The sequence below is a fragment of the Chiloscyllium plagiosum genome, unplaced genomic scaffold (assembly GCF_037043375.1).
Source record: "Chiloscyllium plagiosum isolate Xiang-an unplaced genomic scaffold, Cpla_swu_hap1 HiC_scaffold_36, whole genome shotgun sequence".
Classification (NCBI taxonomy): domain Eukaryota; kingdom Metazoa; phylum Chordata; class Chondrichthyes; order Orectolobiformes; family Hemiscylliidae; genus Chiloscyllium; species Chiloscyllium plagiosum.
Window position 1 is genome coordinate 17,803,676 of NW_028270174.1, and position 17,993 is coordinate 17,821,668.

General features: G+C 43.6%; 1 protein-coding gene and 1 long non-coding RNA gene across 2 annotated transcripts; one reads left to right on the forward strand and one right to left on the reverse strand.

Annotated features, from left to right (window-relative positions):
* Window positions 1-4,300: 4,300 nt before the first annotated feature.
* nkx6-1 (NK6 homeobox 1) lies at window positions 4,301-8,260 on the reverse strand. Its single transcript, XM_043673983.2, has 3 exons — window positions 7,328-8,260; window positions 6,705-6,877; window positions 4,301-5,375 (listed from the first exon to the last, which is right to left on the reverse strand). The coding sequence occupies exons 1-3, from the start codon at window positions 7,926-7,928 to the stop codon at window positions 5,133-5,135; spliced, it is 1,017 nt and encodes a 338-aa protein (XP_043529918.2). The 5' UTR covers window positions 7,929-8,260; the 3' UTR covers window positions 4,301-5,132.
* Window positions 8,261-10,328: 2,068 nt separating this feature from the next.
* On the forward strand, window positions 10,329-15,102 carry LOC148139907 (uncharacterized). Its single transcript, XR_015753231.1, has 3 exons — window positions 10,329-10,557; window positions 11,756-12,019; window positions 13,986-15,102. It is a non-coding gene; the product is annotated as an uncharacterized LOC148139907 (long non-coding RNA).
* The last annotated feature ends 2,891 nt before the right edge of the window (window positions 15,103-17,993 follow it).

Here is a 17,993-nt window from a genome sequence, read left to right on the forward strand (position 1 = left end):
CTACACATAATTCTAATGAAACACGTTGTTGACTGTATACTTTGCACACGAACGTATCTGTTACAACTTTTCACTGAGTTATAGGTACCGAAGTATTTTTTGAAGAAATAAATCATTTTGAATTAAGATTTTTTAAAAAAAATCATACCCCAATAAGTCCTCAATATTTTTCTACTGAATTCCAGTGATATAAAAGGCCCAATTCAAAGAAAGACAGTGGTAATTTCAGTACCCATGTGATACTCTGCAAACTTCTCAAAGGAGTTTCATCGGGAACAGACGTCTCTAAACCTGTGTCATTATGTCATTAAGTTACTTTTACGTAATCTTCCAAACTATCCTCAGATTAGGTTCAGTTTTGAACCTCTTGGAAACTGCCTGGGTAAGGCTTAGCACTAAATTTGTGGTTCCACTTCAAGGCAGCTTTACGACCATCTCATGATGGTAGGCAATACCCAGAGATGTTTTGCCAGGCCCCATTGGAGACCACGGGAAATATGCCCTCGAGCCCAAAATTCCTAAATCGCATGGAAAGACAATTTAAAATCAGAGCCGGAGCGTTGCAATCCTGCTTTCTAACCTGGATTGAATGGGGAGGGAAGGACATTTCAGAGCATTGGTCAGTCAGTATTCATGTCTATCGACCCACGGTTTGTGGGGGAGGGTGTGGGTGGTGTTGCTGGTCAGGGAAAGTGCCCAATGGCGCCGTTCTGTGACGGGAAACTAAATTATGAACTGGTATTTGACAAACGGCAAATCCATCCAAATGCGGTGATGGGATAGTTAGAGAGAGGTAATGAGTGGTGAGCGGGGTTCAAGTTTTCCTTTAAGTTTGTAAATGACAGCAGTATCGTAGATCTTTTCTAATCAACCTGTTCAGGGATGTTATTACACACTTCTGCTACTCGGATGGGACCTGAACTTCGGCCTCCTGGCTCAGAAATAGGGACACTACCTCTGTGCCACAAGAGGCTCCCCAGCAGAATGTTACATTGAATAATAATGAAATATTGTCAACTGAAGGGATTTTGTTTTATCAGATACTATTCCGCTCTTGGCTTTATTTTTGGGATTCTTTGCTGTGTTGAATCCAATTTTAACGGGATGTGGGAGCTGTTTGCTTAGTTGGGGAGCACATTTCCGAGCTTTCGTTCCGATATACGGCTGAGTAGCTCACGGTGGCTGGGTGTCAGTGCCCTGCGCTCTGCTATCGCCGTTCGCTTCAGCTGCAAAATCGAGGAAGCGGCTGGTCACATTATTTCCCAGGCTTTGCTTCGCTTCGCAAGGGCCACACACAAACTCCTGGCTATTGACCCAAATTAGCATGTAATGAACATGGTTATTGGGAAACGATCTGAGCAATCCGGACCTTTCTCTTGATCAATACAAAGCTGTCGACTTGTGCAGTCACCGTCTGTAAAGCAGGTTTTAAAGTCTGCAGGCCGTCAAAAACGAACAGCATCCTCTGCTGGCGCCTGATCTCGATTTGAATACCCTGAATGGCGCTAATGTGGGACCCAGTGGGAAGTGGCCTGCTCCTTTTGTGAGATATTCATGTCTGAAGCCAGGGAAATCTGCTGTGCTCGGGTCATCAATCCCCTTTAACAGAAATACCAGCGGACCAGCAAAAACGCTCGTGATAACTTCTTGTACCTATCAATGGGGGGGAGGGACACCTGCAATTTAAAATGCCTCAACAATTTTGTTCAGAACAAAGTTTATTTTGTTTTAACTTTCAGATAACATATCATATCGCTGACTTTAGGCAGATTGAGCATCACATCTTATCAAGCCCTAAGCCAATACACTTTACTGGTTTGGAATGATCCTTAATTTTACTCAATCTCTTGAAAGAGCGGTAGCCCTCGAAGTGTGTCACCTCTTTCTGCTCAACTCGGCTTGGCTACAGTAACAGCAGTCTACTTGATCCGGGTTCACCTCGCTTTCAGTGTGCTTCAGGTCTCACCGTGTGCAGTCCTACAGTTTGTCAATGAGTCCTGGACTTCACTGGGATCCCCAAGGTATTTATGATTCAAGTGGGCTTTGACATCAGAGGGGGTTTGATACTCCTCGGGCAGGAGAGGGGAGGGGGGAGTGGTCATGGTCAAGACAATGTCATACGTTTAATAAACCGCTGTCTCCAATCTTCAGCCTGGAAGCTGAGGGGTGATGGTATATTTGTCACGCTATGGTCCAGCACTGAGATCTGTCGCCCCTGCACCCCTGAAAATCTTCTCTGTATGGCCCCGTGTGAATTTATTGTTACCCTCCCGCACAGCGTCTCAGGACGTTTTAGGCTCTATATAAATGTCAGTCGTTGGTGACGGAGAGCAACGACTTGGGGGTTTATTTCTTGCAGAGTTCATTCGAAGGCGCTCAATCAAGTCGTTTGCAGAGGAACATAAAGTTCTTCGGTATTCTACTGAACAAAACAAAAATCAAATGGGAACTAAGATGTTTCAGATTAGAAACAGTTTCAGTCACAAGGCGCAGTCTCGAGTATTAATCTCCTACCGAATTCATAATTAGAATCGTCACAAACGGTCTTAATGAGAGGCCGGTCCCTTGTACAAATCTCCAGATTGTCCTGTATAATTCAGCACCTCCGCCGGAAAGTATAATATTGTCAGATACCTAATGTCGGTTTTAAAGCAGCGTGCCCAAACCAACTCCATTCGCAGATTTGCATTCACGCGAGAGAACACAGTTAACAAACTGAAACTTGTTCAGCAAGAAGAACAAAAAAAAACCCTAATCGAATGAAGAGCAACACAAATTCAGGGTGTGCTGTCCTGCCCCACGGCAGTGTAACTAGAGTTCTCTTTGAATTGTCCCTTCAATGTTATTTTTCCGATGATACTTCTGAAATAACGCCGCCCTGTGTAATTACTGTCGATGTGGCTCCTTTTTCAATCAGCGGTACTCATGTCTATACTCTGTCCATTCACCAGATATTCTGAATTAGTTATTACAACTATTAGTTACCCAGTCGTTTATTTTGCCAATGCACTCGATCTCTCGAAATAAATGCGAAAGAAGATTTAACTCCATCTGCACTGAGGAAACAGCCGTTATATAATTTTATAATTGTCCGATTGTCACAGAACACTAATTTATATCACTGCTATATCTTGTCCTCTGACCCTGTCACGTTCCCCTATTTATTTTCTTCTCCTATCCTTTCTGTGATGCCCTTTCCTTGTGTAAAGCAAAACATCGTTTTTTAAAGAAAATAATGAAATCAAATGTCAAGATGGATCAACTCACTTGCGGTCATTCTGAAATTCTGAACTAAGTGCCTTAGTCCCCTTAGTCCCCCATTATACATAACTGCTCTCACTTCCCAAATATTACTGCAATCTGATGTCTGTTTTGTTCGTTCATAAAATGAACGGATTTTGCTCCCCGTCTGTACAGTTTCATTAACGCCGTCCAATTGAAACTCCCAATCTCTTTCCCCTCCCCCCAAAAAATTAACAGAGGAAGCTGCGATTCTGAATGGAGTTTTATTCACTGTTTAATTCATATAACCGCCTCCAAACTCCACACTATTTCCCTCTGAAGTCTGGCATCGTCCCATCAGCATATTATAGGACGCCCGTTATTTTTCTAGCCCGGTTATCGTCGCCAAAACCATGACAGCACACTCCCCCTCTCTCCCCAACACATCCCACCCTTTATTAATGTTTTGTCACAGCTCCAGTAGCGTGAACGGGGAAGACTGCCGAGACGTTGGATTTTCTCATTAAAAGTAAACGCCATTTCAACGGCCGGTCTCAACAAACACAAAAGCCCCTCTTCGTTCTCATGGTAATTACTGAAGTACACACACACACACACAAAAGCAGGTTACTTCGTCAGAGAGAGAGAGAGAGAAAATGTCCTTGTAATGGTAATAAATTATATCGTCCGATCCCCTCTGTAATTGCTCTGAACCCGTTTTCCGTTATCGCTCGGCAGATGCCTTTAGACCTGGAAACAAATAACTCTGGAATACCGGGAGGGATATTCACTTGAACCTTAAGAATTGAACCCAAAACGTGTTTCTTTCTTTCCTCTGCTCCGACGTGTTAGCCCACAGCACAGTCGAGCGTAGGAAGGCAAACTGAATCAAATGTCCATTTCACCCACAAAGGGGAACCGCTCGAAATGTTAATGACCCGTCGCCAGACTTAGTCCTTACAAAGTGCGCGACCTCGATGTAGAAATCATCCAAAAATTGCCTCAGGTCCAAGCGGCCAATTTTTCTGACTAAGGTAGGTCCAAGAGGAGACTGTTTTGTTGGGGGGTGTGGGGGGCGTTATGTGGAGATCCGGGGAGATTTTTAGGGAACAGTTTTAACATTTTTCATGAAAAATATTCTTTCCTCAAAAGACAACTAAACATCACGTCTCAAGAGAGAGGTAAGGGGAAATCCAAGCCACAACATCACCGCAAGTTTAAAAAATAATTTTAACATATCTGTGCGAGAATCTAGGGCAAGTGTTCCTTCTCCCGGAGTCGACTCAGAGCTTCAGGTAGAGAGGCCGGAAACCGCCAAATAAACTTTCCTAAAACAGCCTACACCCAGATGGTCACTAATTGGAATTACAATATAATTTATTAAACGCTAACGAATTAAAAAGACACCGTACTTTTTTTTTGTTTTAAAGTCACAAACACAAATTCTGACGAGACTTGGCATCCAGACTCCACAAGATTCCAAAACACGAAGAAATGAAATTAAATCTATACATTAAAAACCAAAGCCAATGCTAATTTTAAACGGATCTGTTCTCATACAAAATGTATTTTACACATAAATATTCACAGTTTTTTTTTCTTTCTGTTCGGCATTTAATACATGGGCTATTTACATGTAGCGGAGCTCCTCACTCTTCACAATTAGGACTCTCAGTCTCTGAGCGGAATATATTTCTGTGCCCATCTCGGTGTAAAAATGTTCGAGATTGGAGCTCAAATGTCCTTCAGAGGCGAGGCGGGTGGAAATTAGTGCTTCGACCGCTCATCAAATCTTCCCATAACTTATATATAAAAATATATACATCTCTGAAAATGTACAGAGAAGTGGTAAATAGACAGTTTAGTGCTAGTTTCCGCAGGATTAGGAGTATAAAAGCCCCGGACTCTCCCTATGAGCTTTCGTTTTCACTGGTAAGAACGTGCAATGTGTTGGGTTTGTGTTTCTTGAGTAATTGGGAGATTTTTTCGTCGTCCGAATTGGGATCCAGCGGCTTGTTGTACTCGTCATCGTCATCCTCGTTTTCCGAGGTGCCCTTCAGTCTCTCTGTCTCCGAGTCCTGCTTCTTCTTGGCTGTAGCCATTTCCGCGGCGTGTTTCTTTCTCCACTTCGTCCGTCTGTTTTGGAACCAGACCTGAATCGAAAGCAGCACAGTTAATGCCAGCACTTGGAGGAATGCGTTTACAAAGAATCTCTCCCTCTCTCACACACACACACAGAGGATGATTTACAGTCCCTGTGAAAACTCTGAGCAGTCAGTCCCCCCCACCCCCCCTCGAATGCACACGTCAGAAACCTGCATCCGTTATACTTTCGTCTGCAGATTGAAGATGGCAATTTTGACCGAGCTGGAATGACACTTGTGTAAGGACTCAAGACTGAGAGAGTCCTGGCGCAGAGTAATTCTTTCACCTGGGAGCTGCGCTGCCACCGTTAGCTTTCAGAGTTATGGAACCACTTAGGCGTGTTACACTCCCGTGTGACAGTATTCATTTTAGTTGCGTTTCGGAGAGAAAGCACGGTTTGGATGAGGGTTTTAAATATTGAAATCTGGCTTATCCTTAGCAAGAATAATTATGCATGTTTTAGATTGTTGACCATGCGCTATTTAAACTGGTTCTCTGCTAGAAAAGCTGTTTGTCACATACACGAGCCCATTTATACAGCGTACTGAGATAAATTAAGTCCTGCGACAGTTTTGATCTTTATCTAAGAGCTCATAAAAGTAAACTACTTATATCCCTATATTAAGAGCTTCTTTCCTTTTTCTTTAAAAACAGATACATTACAATTTGCAATGTTCTATTAATAATTACCCTACAAATGATTAACACAATAAATGTGCTTAGCCTTTCTCTGATTTGTTTTAATGATAGAAATATTTTATTTGTGCGGTTGTCAACTTATCGTGGTCGTGCCTGAAAGGACTACAATCGCTTGGCAAAAATCAAGTGCGCTCCAAATCGCAAAGCAGGGGGAAAAATAAATCTCCAATGATTAACCTCTTAGATCATTCGCTGCCACCGATCGCTGGTCGCCAAAAACAAAACAAATCAAACGGAGGGGTAAAAAGACATCGAAGGGTAAAAGACAAGGTGCGGGCTGCAAATGCTAAACATGGGTTCTGCAAATGTGACTTTGAAACACAATCTTCAGTGGAACAGTAGATGCTAAATTAAGATGTTTCTGGGAGTTGAAACTAACACTAATTAGGAATCAGTCGCTCATACATCAAAAAGCAGCAGTTTGGGTCGGCTCGCTTATTAAAGTTTTACTGTAATTATCTTATTTCGATTTTAATGTTCACATTTTTTCAAGAATATAATTTCCCCAATTTTGCTCGATCAAATTTAGGTTTGTGAAAATCGCCCCCGTGGCCCGCCGTTACCCTACGTTGACCTATCTTCATCTGTGCTTGTGTTTGTACCCGTGCAGATAACATGCATCTGTCAAGCAATCCTACCTTGACTTGGCTCTCAGTCATTCCCAGTGAGTACGCCAGTCTCGCCCTCTCGGGTCCGGCTAAATATTTCGTTTGTTCGAAAGTTTTCTCCAACGCGAAAATTTGTTGGCCGGAGAACGTGGGTCTGGTGTGCTTTCTCTTCCCGTCTTTATCGATCAGCATGGCGCTCTGATCTGAAAGGAGACAGCAAGCGGCGTGTCAAACAACACAAATGCTGCTTGTTTATTTCAGAGGGAAATGTGGAGAGGGATTACAGATGCATTGGTCAGAATGCGAACAAGGTGACGGAATAATACAGCTGGACAATTAATATGACAGAAGTTTAGGTCAACTGGCCGAATCAACAGTTCCTCAGAAATGAATGCTTACTAAGAGCAAATAGTACTATAGTTAAATACATGCAATAACCAGTTATTGATAATTGGATACTATTTGTTTGACTCGTGCTATTTATTATAATATCAAAAGTACAAGCAATTATCACGCATGGTGTTGATCAGGGTAATGCATTTTAAAACGATGATGTTTACATTTAAAAAAAACAGAATGAAGCAAAAGGAAGGAAAAATGTGAGGAAGATGAATATTTGCTGTTTCAGGGGCAGGTGAAGGGTTTGTACTTACGCGGGGAGCAGCCTAGCCGGGCATCTCTCCAAGGTGGACTCTGCATCACTCCCGGCCAGAAGATGGGGGTCCTGCCGGGCAGCTCAGCTAACGGTTTGGGATAACGAGCGACCGCCGCTGCCGCTGCCGCCGCCGCTGCCGCCGCCGCTGCTCCCGGGCTGAAATACATCCCCGGGGGAGGGGGGCTGAGGCTGGCGTTGAAACGAGGGATTCCCGAGAGCAGGGCAGAGGCGACCCCGCCTCCTCCTCCTCCACCACCTCCAGCACTCCCACCGCCTCCACCTCCGCCCGGGAGCATCGCTGGCCGGCTCAGGATGTCGTTAATCCCGTGAGGGGTGGTGGACGAGAGCTGCTGGGCCAGAAAACCGGGCAGGCTGGAGGTCGACTTGAGCCCCGTGGAAGCGGCCGCGCTGATAATCCCCGCCGGGCTAGGAGACGATGAGATGGAGGAAGGGCCGGTGACTGAGCCGGGCCCCGTCTGTAGAGAGTAAGGATTTAAGGGGTTCTTCATCTCGGTCATACTATGCAGGGCCGCTAAGGGCGGACTGCTCAGCACAAACGCGCTCTGGCGGCTCCCCTCCATCTGTCCGACCGCTAACATCACCAAAAAAGTGGTCGGAACCAGTCACCAAGTCATCACAAGGAAAGGGGAGGGAAGACAGGAGAAAAGGGGGTGGAGGAAGAGGGGTGGGGGGCGAGAGAGTTGGATGTAAACACCACCAGCGGCAGCTTCAGGTCGAAGAAAGTCCAAGAATTTCCGCTACCCTTGCAATTTGGGGAATCTTGTTTTTTTAATATAAAAAAAAGGATTCAGAAACACTCTCCCGTTAGATTTCCCAGGTACGGTGATAGTTGGGGAAGGGGAAAGAAGCTGTTGATTGGGGTCGATATTCTTGCTCTCAGAAGTGTTTGCAGAGTTTGGGGTTTTTTTTATACCCGACCCCAAAAAAAAACGCAATAAGAGGTTTAGACTTTTTTTCAGCTCTCGCCTTGCCGCCCCACATGAAGCAGCCGGTGGTAATAAAAGCCTCCCATCACTTTTGAGACGTTTTGAGAAGTGCTCCGGATGGAAAGTGCACAAGAGCTTGGCCCACCTCCCCGTCAATCAAAGGGCCGGGGCGAGGAATGGGCTTGGGGATTGGCTCAGACTGTACCAACGTACGGAGGCCTACCCCTCCTCATTGGAGGATGGACAAGGCCCGCCCCCTCCTTCATTTACATACCGAAAGCAACTGACCAGAAAGAGCATTGAGACTCCAATAGTGTGGAGGGAGGTGGGCAAAACCCAGAGCACATTCTTACTTAAAAACGTTTGAAAACAACACATCTGACGGCGATTTGCTTCATTGAACTAATTTAAGGTTGGCATTATGCTTTAAGGATATGTGTTGACCGGAAATGTCCCGTTATACAAGAACCATATGGCTAGAATCAGAGTCTAAATTGAACGGGTTTCCCAAAGAAGGTGTCGATTAATTATGTTTTATATGTCTAGTAATTTAAACAAATGCAAAGGCGCAACAAGGCGCTGGAGTCAGATGCCAGCGTGATAGTGGTTCTGGGTTTTACCAGTGGCACATATCGAGTGATCTGAAGTTTATTTCACATAATGACACAGAGTTAATTTGTTTTTTTTCCAGGTCATTACAATCTGCCGTCTTCCTCGCCATTATAACATTACGCATCAAAGGGGGTGATGTTCAAGGGAGAAGTCTGCAATTGGTTTCAAAAGAGATCTATCGATATCAAATCAGTCGTGGATGAATTAAATTGTGATGATAATGCACGTTCGCCCCCCCCCCCCCCCCCCACACACACACACTTAAAGTCTGTTTATTCAGAATCAGTCGTTTATAATGAATGCTCAATACTCAATATTTCTCCTTGTTCCGTCACTGACTCGGTTCTGCCGAGTTAGATATCTTTCTGCTGCCTCACGGTTAATGGACTTCAAAAACGGCGGAGACTCGATGGTTTTTCGAACATCCAAAGGCAGAAAAATATTTTTCCTTGATTAACTGTTCTGAATGCCATCTGAAACGACGTTGTTATCAAAGCAATTCGCTGACAATAGAGTTCAAGCGGTGAAAATGAAATGAACCTATACTGTCTTCCACCCACTAGCAGCCCGGTTCAGTGCTGGGCATCATTTATCGATTCCCGTTGGCTTTAGCATTAACGTCGCAATTAGTTACAGGGAATTTTCATTATTAAAACAGAGCAAAATACCAAATCGAGCTTATAATTAAAATAACAGTGAATACAATCATGACTTATACAATTTGTGAAACAAAACCGTATGTTTTTTATATTGTCAGTAAATACTGAGGTGACCGTGTTTCACAATGTACACATTTCAGTAGCGAATGACTTTGGTGCAACCGGGTTCACTGGATTAGTAGTGAAATGCTGTTCTATTGAAGACTATTAAGCTGGTTAAGAACGTTTTAAAAATACTTTAAAGAACATCTGATAGACTTAGTTTTACATTCAAAATAATGGGCCAACATCTTCCTGTTTATAAGGAATTCTGACTTCTTGCTAAAGTTGGAAAAAGTAATACAAATACACTCCTTCAAGGTGTTTATTTGAGACAACGGTATAATATATCAGTCTTATTTAACGAATTACATACACAGAATATAACTCGTACTCAGTAAAACCTATATATTCTATAGATGGGTGTATGTATTCCATATTTACACATTGGGTATGCATTTATAGCACACATCCAGAAAAATCCACATTCAAATATTTGTTACTATAACATTTAGACGTGTTCCGGAAGAATATCTTATTTATTTTAAAATAGTAAGTTTTGTAAATATTGTGATCAGATTAAAAATATATCCTTTATTTTATTGTTGCGTTTTATTGTGTTTTAATAGGGTATCGCTATCTGTCCGCGTATGTCTTCTGACAACAGGTTCCATGCCTCAAGCCTCGGCTCAACACCAGTCAATAATAATGTATCCCCACCGAGCCTTCGGCTGCTCTGACTTCAAGTCCCGGGGACTCTGCAGTTAGTGGCAGCGAACCGCCAGCGATGACGCGAGCCAGGCTAGCGACCCTCAAACTCCTGCACGGCACCGAGGAACATTCCACCTGTTTCTACGCCATGGATCCATTTCCAGTGAAGCCAAGTTTTTGCCAAAGATGAAAACCTGGAAACCTATCAGAAGCCGCGCAGCCTCAGGCTCTAACACTTCACCAGACAGGGATTTAAACTGGTAAGGTCCTCCTGGGTGACTCTTAACAATGAGTCTTGTGTAAAACATAGAGCTGTAATCGGTAGTACTTTGTCGGCGAAATAATAGCTAGTTTTAATGTCAAATAGATGCCTGTCAGCTATGCAAAATTTTACAAGAGTTTATTAGATCTGCCTTTGGTAATGGGGAAGATTGTAGTATGAATGTGGCGTTAGAGGGTTTCTACCTTCACTGCTGTGTGTGAGCTTCGATGCCCTCACACTTGTAGATTTGCAGAAGGGTGCTGAGTCGCTCACAGTGCGACACCTAGCGGATAGAACGGCAAACTGTCCCACAATCCTGACTTTCCACTCGTCTGTGAATGCAATTTTGGAAAACTGTGGCACTTTTGCGGCGCAGTAGCAGTGTCCCTACCCCTAGGCTGAAAGGCCTGCATTGAAGACCTATCTGCCCGCAACTGGGGGGGGGGGGGGGGGAGAGAGGAGAAGGGTGCCGTAACATACCTCGCAAGGTTGATTCAGAATCCATGCATTCAACACCCACTCTCCGTGGGCTTTCCAGCTGATTATAAAGCCGACGAAAAGCATGAGCTGTTCAAACGCGCACTTTCCTAATATCTATTCCCAGCTTTCTGCTGGAAATGCAGAAGTGGGAAATCTGACCCCACCCCACCTCCTCCTGTGGTGGGGGTCAGTGCTTGTGGTAACGGGGGTTGAAGTATTAACAAATCAAGCCCCCAGGTTGACAAGTGCGGTGTGTGTTCAAAATAAAAACAATTGGTTGTTATCCGAATGCAGGGTCTGTCATGAGTTTGCTGAGAGATCTGGAACTGAGCTAAGCGAGTTGCTGATTTCAAATTTATTGAAATATGAGCTCCCTTTTTTATGTGGAAAGGATTCATTATTAATATTTTCAGATAGAGAGGGCGCAGTGATTTTACTCAGTCGCTCGTGGAATATTCTCTGGAATAAAACGACGGGAGAGAACTTTTGTCGAGTTTCCCCTCACTGCGTCTGTGCAAAGGTGTCACTTGCAGCAAGAAGCGAAACAAGACTGAAAGGCATTACCTCACCCTGGAGTTAGCTGCAAGTCTCACTTGGTCGGATGTGGCTTGCAAGCTGATTGCCCTGAGTCGGCTAGTCATTCAAGGAGGTGTGCTCCCATTAATGATTACTTAATTATTAACCGCAATAATCTGTTATTTACTCCCCGGGAAAAGCCTCTCGCTTCCCTGATGGAGTCAATAAGGTCAGAGCCGTCTGACGGCGGGACCATTGAAAGATCTGACCAGCAAACTGAGCTGGCATCCGGACCGCTTAACCGATGGAGGATCTCGGCGACAGGGAGAACACAGCTCGGTAAAACAAGGGCGACACCCGAAAAGGCAGCAGGACGCTGATCTGAAAGTGTGAGAGAGTCCCCAGTGAAATCCGTTCGCCTTTCTTGTCCCGAGAGCTAGCGGCGCGTCCACAGCAGTGCGGAGGTATCTCAATATTTAATATTTTGCATTCGCGTCTGATTTATTAGTCTTCACAAGTGAACATACATCTTTTTAAAAATATATATAAATATGGTCGAGTCTGTCTAGGGTGGGAGGGCTCAATGCTTTACATTCCTGAAGTGATTTTGTTGAAAGAACATTTGGCCCTCTCTTTCCGAGTGCGGGGAAAAAAATGTTTCAACGTACATCATATAGTTCCAGGGTCGGCTTCCGCTTGTCCGTCTAGTGTTCAGACCCGGTGCGCACACTCCAGCTGAGGGTGTCATCGAGATTCACAGCCGTGCTCTGATGAACTCACCCTGGTTCGCTGTATGGGCCCGATTGCCTGGACATTGCCTTGCGCGGCTTCCTGTTAATGTTGTACCACCTTGTCCCAGCCGCACAATCTCCAAAACCCTCCAAATCGCCCAGCAATTCATCTGGAGCGTTTACCCGCCGACAAGCTGCAAGCTACATCATTTATGAATCAAGAACAGAAATTGCTGGAGAAACTCAGCAGGTCTGGCAGCATGTGTGGGCAGAGAAAAAAAGCAGTGAAGGTTTCGAGTCCAGTGACCCTTCTTCAGAACTGCTGAGTTTCTCCAGCAATTTCTGGGTTTTTTTTATTCAGATTTCCAGCATCCCTCTTCTGTGTTTGATTTCATCCCTATAACAGACATTCTGGGGTGGGGATAACACTTACTTGTCTGAACGTGGAAGTTCATTGTTAGAACAACTTCACGGCCGCTCTATTATATGGCACGCTAATTTCAGTTAATACATTTGAGGTTGAACCCGGATAGGGATACGAATAGATTCTGAGTTGCCAGCGTTAATATGGAGTATCCTTGTTTGAATATGAAGATGAAGATAGGATTTGTTTCAGATCTCGCCTTGAGAAACCCTAACTCGATGCACATATTAACGGTCCCAGCCCTATTCGACCCTCTCCGTATTATTTACTAACGCAGCTTCTGATTCATATCAGCGTTGAACGTTATTCTAATCGATTTCCTCGAACTTAAGAGTGCTGGTTGGGTTTATTTTACAACCCTCTTGATAAGCCCTTAAAATACAATTTGATTAAAAAGATATATAGGCAAAATGATGGTACAACGTACCGCTTATGATTTAGCGGTTCGAGAGAATTCCCCAGTGGGACAGGGAGAGTTTTCAGGCTGGATGAAGAAAATTGATGAATAATAAATCGATAATCGATAGAAGTTGGTAGGAGCTGGAAAATAACAGTCAGCGACGACATTTAATCGTATTGTACTTTCCGCTGGTAAATTAATTCGCAGAGATATTTGGACACGCGCTGTTTATAAGTGAGTGTCGGTAAATATAGTTGGGTTTTGATGGAAACTATCTCGCCTGAATTTCGCAGGAGATCAATAGGTGTATTTTTATGACTAGTTAACCAAAGACTGGTGGTTATATGCTGACTGAATGTTAATTACTCGCTGTCAGCACCTCAGTGGGACTAACATTGACTGGCAAAGTCCCTAAAATGTCAGCCAGCAGTTTATTGTCTCTCCCTCTGTATCACCCACCCCTCAGGGTGACCGTCTTATCACAAAGACAAACGTAATTGTGTAAAAGGTGCAGTTATCTAACTGCCAGTGTTGTTCAGAGAGGCGGATTTCGTTATTATCAGTTTTATTATCTCTTTTTTTTGTCTCTGAGGAACACGGTACGAATTTGGTCGACACAAGAGGAAAAGGGAATATAGCCGGATTCCTCCCAGGAGTAGATTTATCTAATTTCAATGACAATGCTTAAAAGCAAAATAATTTAACCATTTTCACTACAATTGGACCAATGGAGACAAAACAATCAATAACCAAACAGAAACGGGGTCCCGTTATCTGGGTTATGTCATCGGGCGCAGTGCGAATGAGTGATTAAATATAACCCTCTGATTCAAATCAGACTCAAATGGCGCTCTTAACCGCCATTTCTTCCTTAGATCAGGTAAAAGGGATGGAATGGTCATCATCAACCCGCGAAGCTCATAAAACCACTCGGGTCTTCCACGCAGCGCGCTTTGTGGATTGATTTGGATTGTGCCCGGCCATTGCAGAAAGACATTCAACATCAACAAGTGCGGAAGGAAACTGCCCCGGAGAAAGCGCACTTGACTCAGTCAAGTCACTGAGGCACTGACACGATTCTGCAGTCCGCAGATAAATCAAACGTGAGGTTGGCCGTTTCGGGAACATTGGCCAAATGTTTAATTACGGATTAAGTGCGGTGTGAGGGAGAGTCACACATCATAGGCATTCCGTAGTTTGCGCGATATCTCGGGATAATTATATGTTTTCTGGAAAATCCTGAGGAAAAAAAAAGTCTTTCATTATTTATTGAGCTCTGTACCATTTCAAAGCAGAAATTACCTTGTCAGCTCTAGCTGCAGAATTGGACGGCCATTCCTGATCCACATCCGTTTTCCACACCTGCCTGAATAAGTCACATTGTTCAGCACCATTTAACACTATTGTGTTTTAGCAAGAGTTACTTGAACTCGGCAATTTTCACTAGGCTTTATTTGCAACTATGGAACGTGTTTCAGTCCCAAACTTCACTTCTTTAATATCGGTGGGGAATAATCAAATAGTTCACATTTTGTGTTCAGAGACAGAGAGCGAAAAAAAGACCGAACTTATGTCATTATTGAAAGAAAATAATTCACATTATTATCTTCTCAAACAACAGCTGGACTCTGCTCTGTTTCTGTCTGCAAATGACGACCTACAGGTCGAAGCTGGTTTGGAAGGCGAGGCTATGATGTGAGGAGTAATATTCCTTGGGGAGTTTAAGAAAAACATTGAATTTGCGGTTCAGTAGAGCGGACGACGATCCCAGATGTAAGCATCTGCCCACCTCATCTATAACAGCTCCGAAAAAAAACCTTAATTCTCAGTTCTCGAAAGTGGTTATTGTTGCTTCTCTGGAAATGGGGAGCGGAGAGGCACACAGATAAGAAGGCTACAAGTCGAGAGTGCGGTGCTGGAAAAGCACAGCAGCTCAGGCAGCATCCGAGGGGCAGCAGAGTCGACGTTTCGGTCAAAAGCCCTTCATCAGGAATGAGGCTGTGAGCCGAGGGGGTGGAGAGATAAATGGGTTAAATGGTGAGATAGAAAGGACACAAGAGCACCTGCAGGGATGGAGGACTGAACAGGGAAAGGTTTCTCTCTCTATCTCACGAATCCCAGGAAGCTCAGTGGCCAGGATGGAGTGTATTCCTAAACGTTTCCAGGCCTGATCAACCCTCAAACAGTCACTTCAGTTCGTAACCCGTTGTGAACTCCCTTAATCTCTATTCCCGACCACTGGCGGTAACCTAATGATTGCACATTGCCAAAAAAAAGACCAAAGTTGATGGGACTTAGTTCAATTCTGAAACACGTTGGATATCTTAGACGACATTCACTCATTTGTGTAGATTGGATTCTGTGCGGAAATTTATTTGCCCTGAGATCAGTGACTGAAGGAGTCAGTCTCCACACTGTCTCGCACCGCTCTCTGACTAATCAAGCGGCCAAAAGATTTTGGGGTGGGGTGGGGGGAGGGGAGAGAGACTCAAACCTGAACATCACATCCACTTCCCCCAAACCCCAGTCCAACATCTGCAAATACCACTCTAGGATCTGAGCAGCCAAATCGAAATTGACGCTCCAGCACAAACAAAAATTGTTGGAAAAATTCAGCTGGTCTGTGAAGAGAGAAAAACAGTTTAACTTTTTTGAGTCCAGTGACCCTTCTTCACGTTCCAGTGTGTGAGTGAGTGATGTGCTGCACTTTCCCAGGTAGCGTGTTTTGGATGGGGCATTAAAACCGAAACTCCAGCTGCCCTTTCATGTGGGATGTAAAGGACCCCATAGCATTCACACAGTCATAGAGAAGTACAGCACGGAAACAGACCCTTCGGTCCAACCCGTCCATGCCGACCAGATACCTTAAACTAATCTAGTCCCACTTGCCAGCGCCCGGCCCATATCCCTCCAAACCCCTTCCTATTCATATACCCATCCAGCCTCCACCAGTTTCTCTGGCAGTTCATTCCATAGACATAACAGCCTCTGTGTAAAAATGTTGCCCCTTAGGTCTTTTTTATATATTTCCCCTCTCACTCTGAACCTATTCACTCTAGCTCTGGACTCCCCCACCCCAGGGAAAAGACCTTGTCTATTTACCCTATCCATGCCCCTCGTGATTTTATAAACCTCTCTAAGGTCACCCCTCAGTTTGAAGAAGAGCAGTGACGGTATCCTTTTATCCGTACCAATGTTAATCATGTAGGCATCCGAAACATTACAGCACTTCGGTCGTAGTGCATTGACAGCAAAGGCTGTTGGGGGATGGGGAGGTGGGGGTGGGGGAAGCTGTTTAAATGCAAACCTTATCCTTTTTCTAACTGGGGGGGAGAGAGATAGGCACGACTCAACCTGAAACAGTTCCTACCCAGTATTCTTCACCCTTGAACAAATTTATAGCTGCTCTGCTTCTGCATTTAAATGTCTATTGTTGCAATCATTTATATACCTCGATTGAAGTTGACACACGTGCTCACCGCAATAATATCGCAACAGAAATGGGAATGCGAACAAATAACATTTTATCTTCTTGATTTGGAAGTTCTCTGCAAAAGATTTGTTTCTGCAACGAAAAAAAGGAAGAGGCAAGAAAGAAGAGCAGGTGAGTTTAAACCCCAACAAAGGAAGTTAGGGAGCGTAATAAGGGCGGGCGGAATGAAGGAGAGCAAAGCAAAACCAAGACTAACAGAAAGGGTGAAATGAAACAGCAGAACAACAGAAGCAGAATCCAACTAAGGGCCTGAGACATTTTTGACTCACAAACTTAACTAGCTGGAAAGTTTCTTGGTGAGACCCAGATCAATAAAACTGAGAACCACTGGATTACAACATTGCTTTGTTCACGTTATGTTTTATTCCCATTTAATGTAAAGAATATCAATTGGCCTGAGTCAGTATTGAGCAAAGGTATTTGGGCAAGTCATGTATCTAGGGAAGAAACCCTTCCAGTGTTACACTATAAAATAGTTACATTCATTAGCAGCAGGTGAATGCCCAATGTTTACAGGTTAGTTACAAAGTTTGATGTCATACGATCAATAAGTATTGCTTCTTTAAATTTGTACTTTATCTTTCAGTATTCATTCTTACTATAACTTGAGTAGGGTGAATTAACATCTGTATATTATCACCGAGTTAGTGTGGTTGCTGGGACTTATTATTTTTGAAGGTGACTGATAATTCACACAATCTGAGTGTCTGTATAACTGATCCATTAAAAGTTCAAAAGTGTTGTTTTCAATGGTGTTTGATGTATAACAGACACTTAAATTGAATTAAAATTAAATAAATAAAGGATTTCAGAGCAACTTCTCTGACAAATATTGAAGACTGCACTTTTATATCCTTTACAGAATGACTTGAATTTTTATTTTTATAAGATCTCAGCATATGGCTGATACTGTCAAGGCAATATTTATTGTCCATCTATAATTATAAAGAAAACAAGAAAAGCATTTAATTATTATAGTGCTTTTCACAATTTATGGGCAACTCAAAATGCTTTAAAGTCAATGAGACATGTTTGCACTCTTTAGTTTTCTTTGATCAATTTTCCACACCAAGATCCCACAAGAAAACAAACTAACTTGCATTTATGTAGCACCTTTTCCAAAGTAACACATAGGAATTGGGGGGTTAGTTGTGGTGTGGTGGTATTCAGACAGAAGCTGATACTGAGGCAAAGGAGAACAGAGCCGTGTCTAAAAACTTGCTCAAAGAAGAAAGTTTGAAGGAGTATCTTAAAGGCAGGGAAAATAAATGGATTGGGAAAGCAAATTTTAGCAGGACTTATACACTTAATGGTAAGGTCCTAGGGAGCACTGCTGAACAAAGGGACCTTGGAGTGCAGGTTCATAGCTCCTTGAAAGTGGAGTCACAGG

Excerpts from the sequence above, each read along its gene's own strand:
- nkx6-1 (XM_043673983.2), bottom strand. The coding sequence starts at position 7,928 with ATGTTAGCGGTCGGACAGATGGAGGGGAGCCGCCAGAGCGCGTTTGTG. Across the intron at positions 6,878-7,327 it reads CCGGCTAGGCTGCTCCCCGC|ATCAGAGCGCCATGCTGATC; the intron begins GTAAGTACAAAC and ends GTCTCCTTTCAG. Across the intron at positions 5,376-6,704 it reads TGACTGAGAGCCAAGTCAAG|GTCTGGTTCCAAAACAGACG; the intron begins GTAGGATTGCTT and ends CTTTCGATTCAG.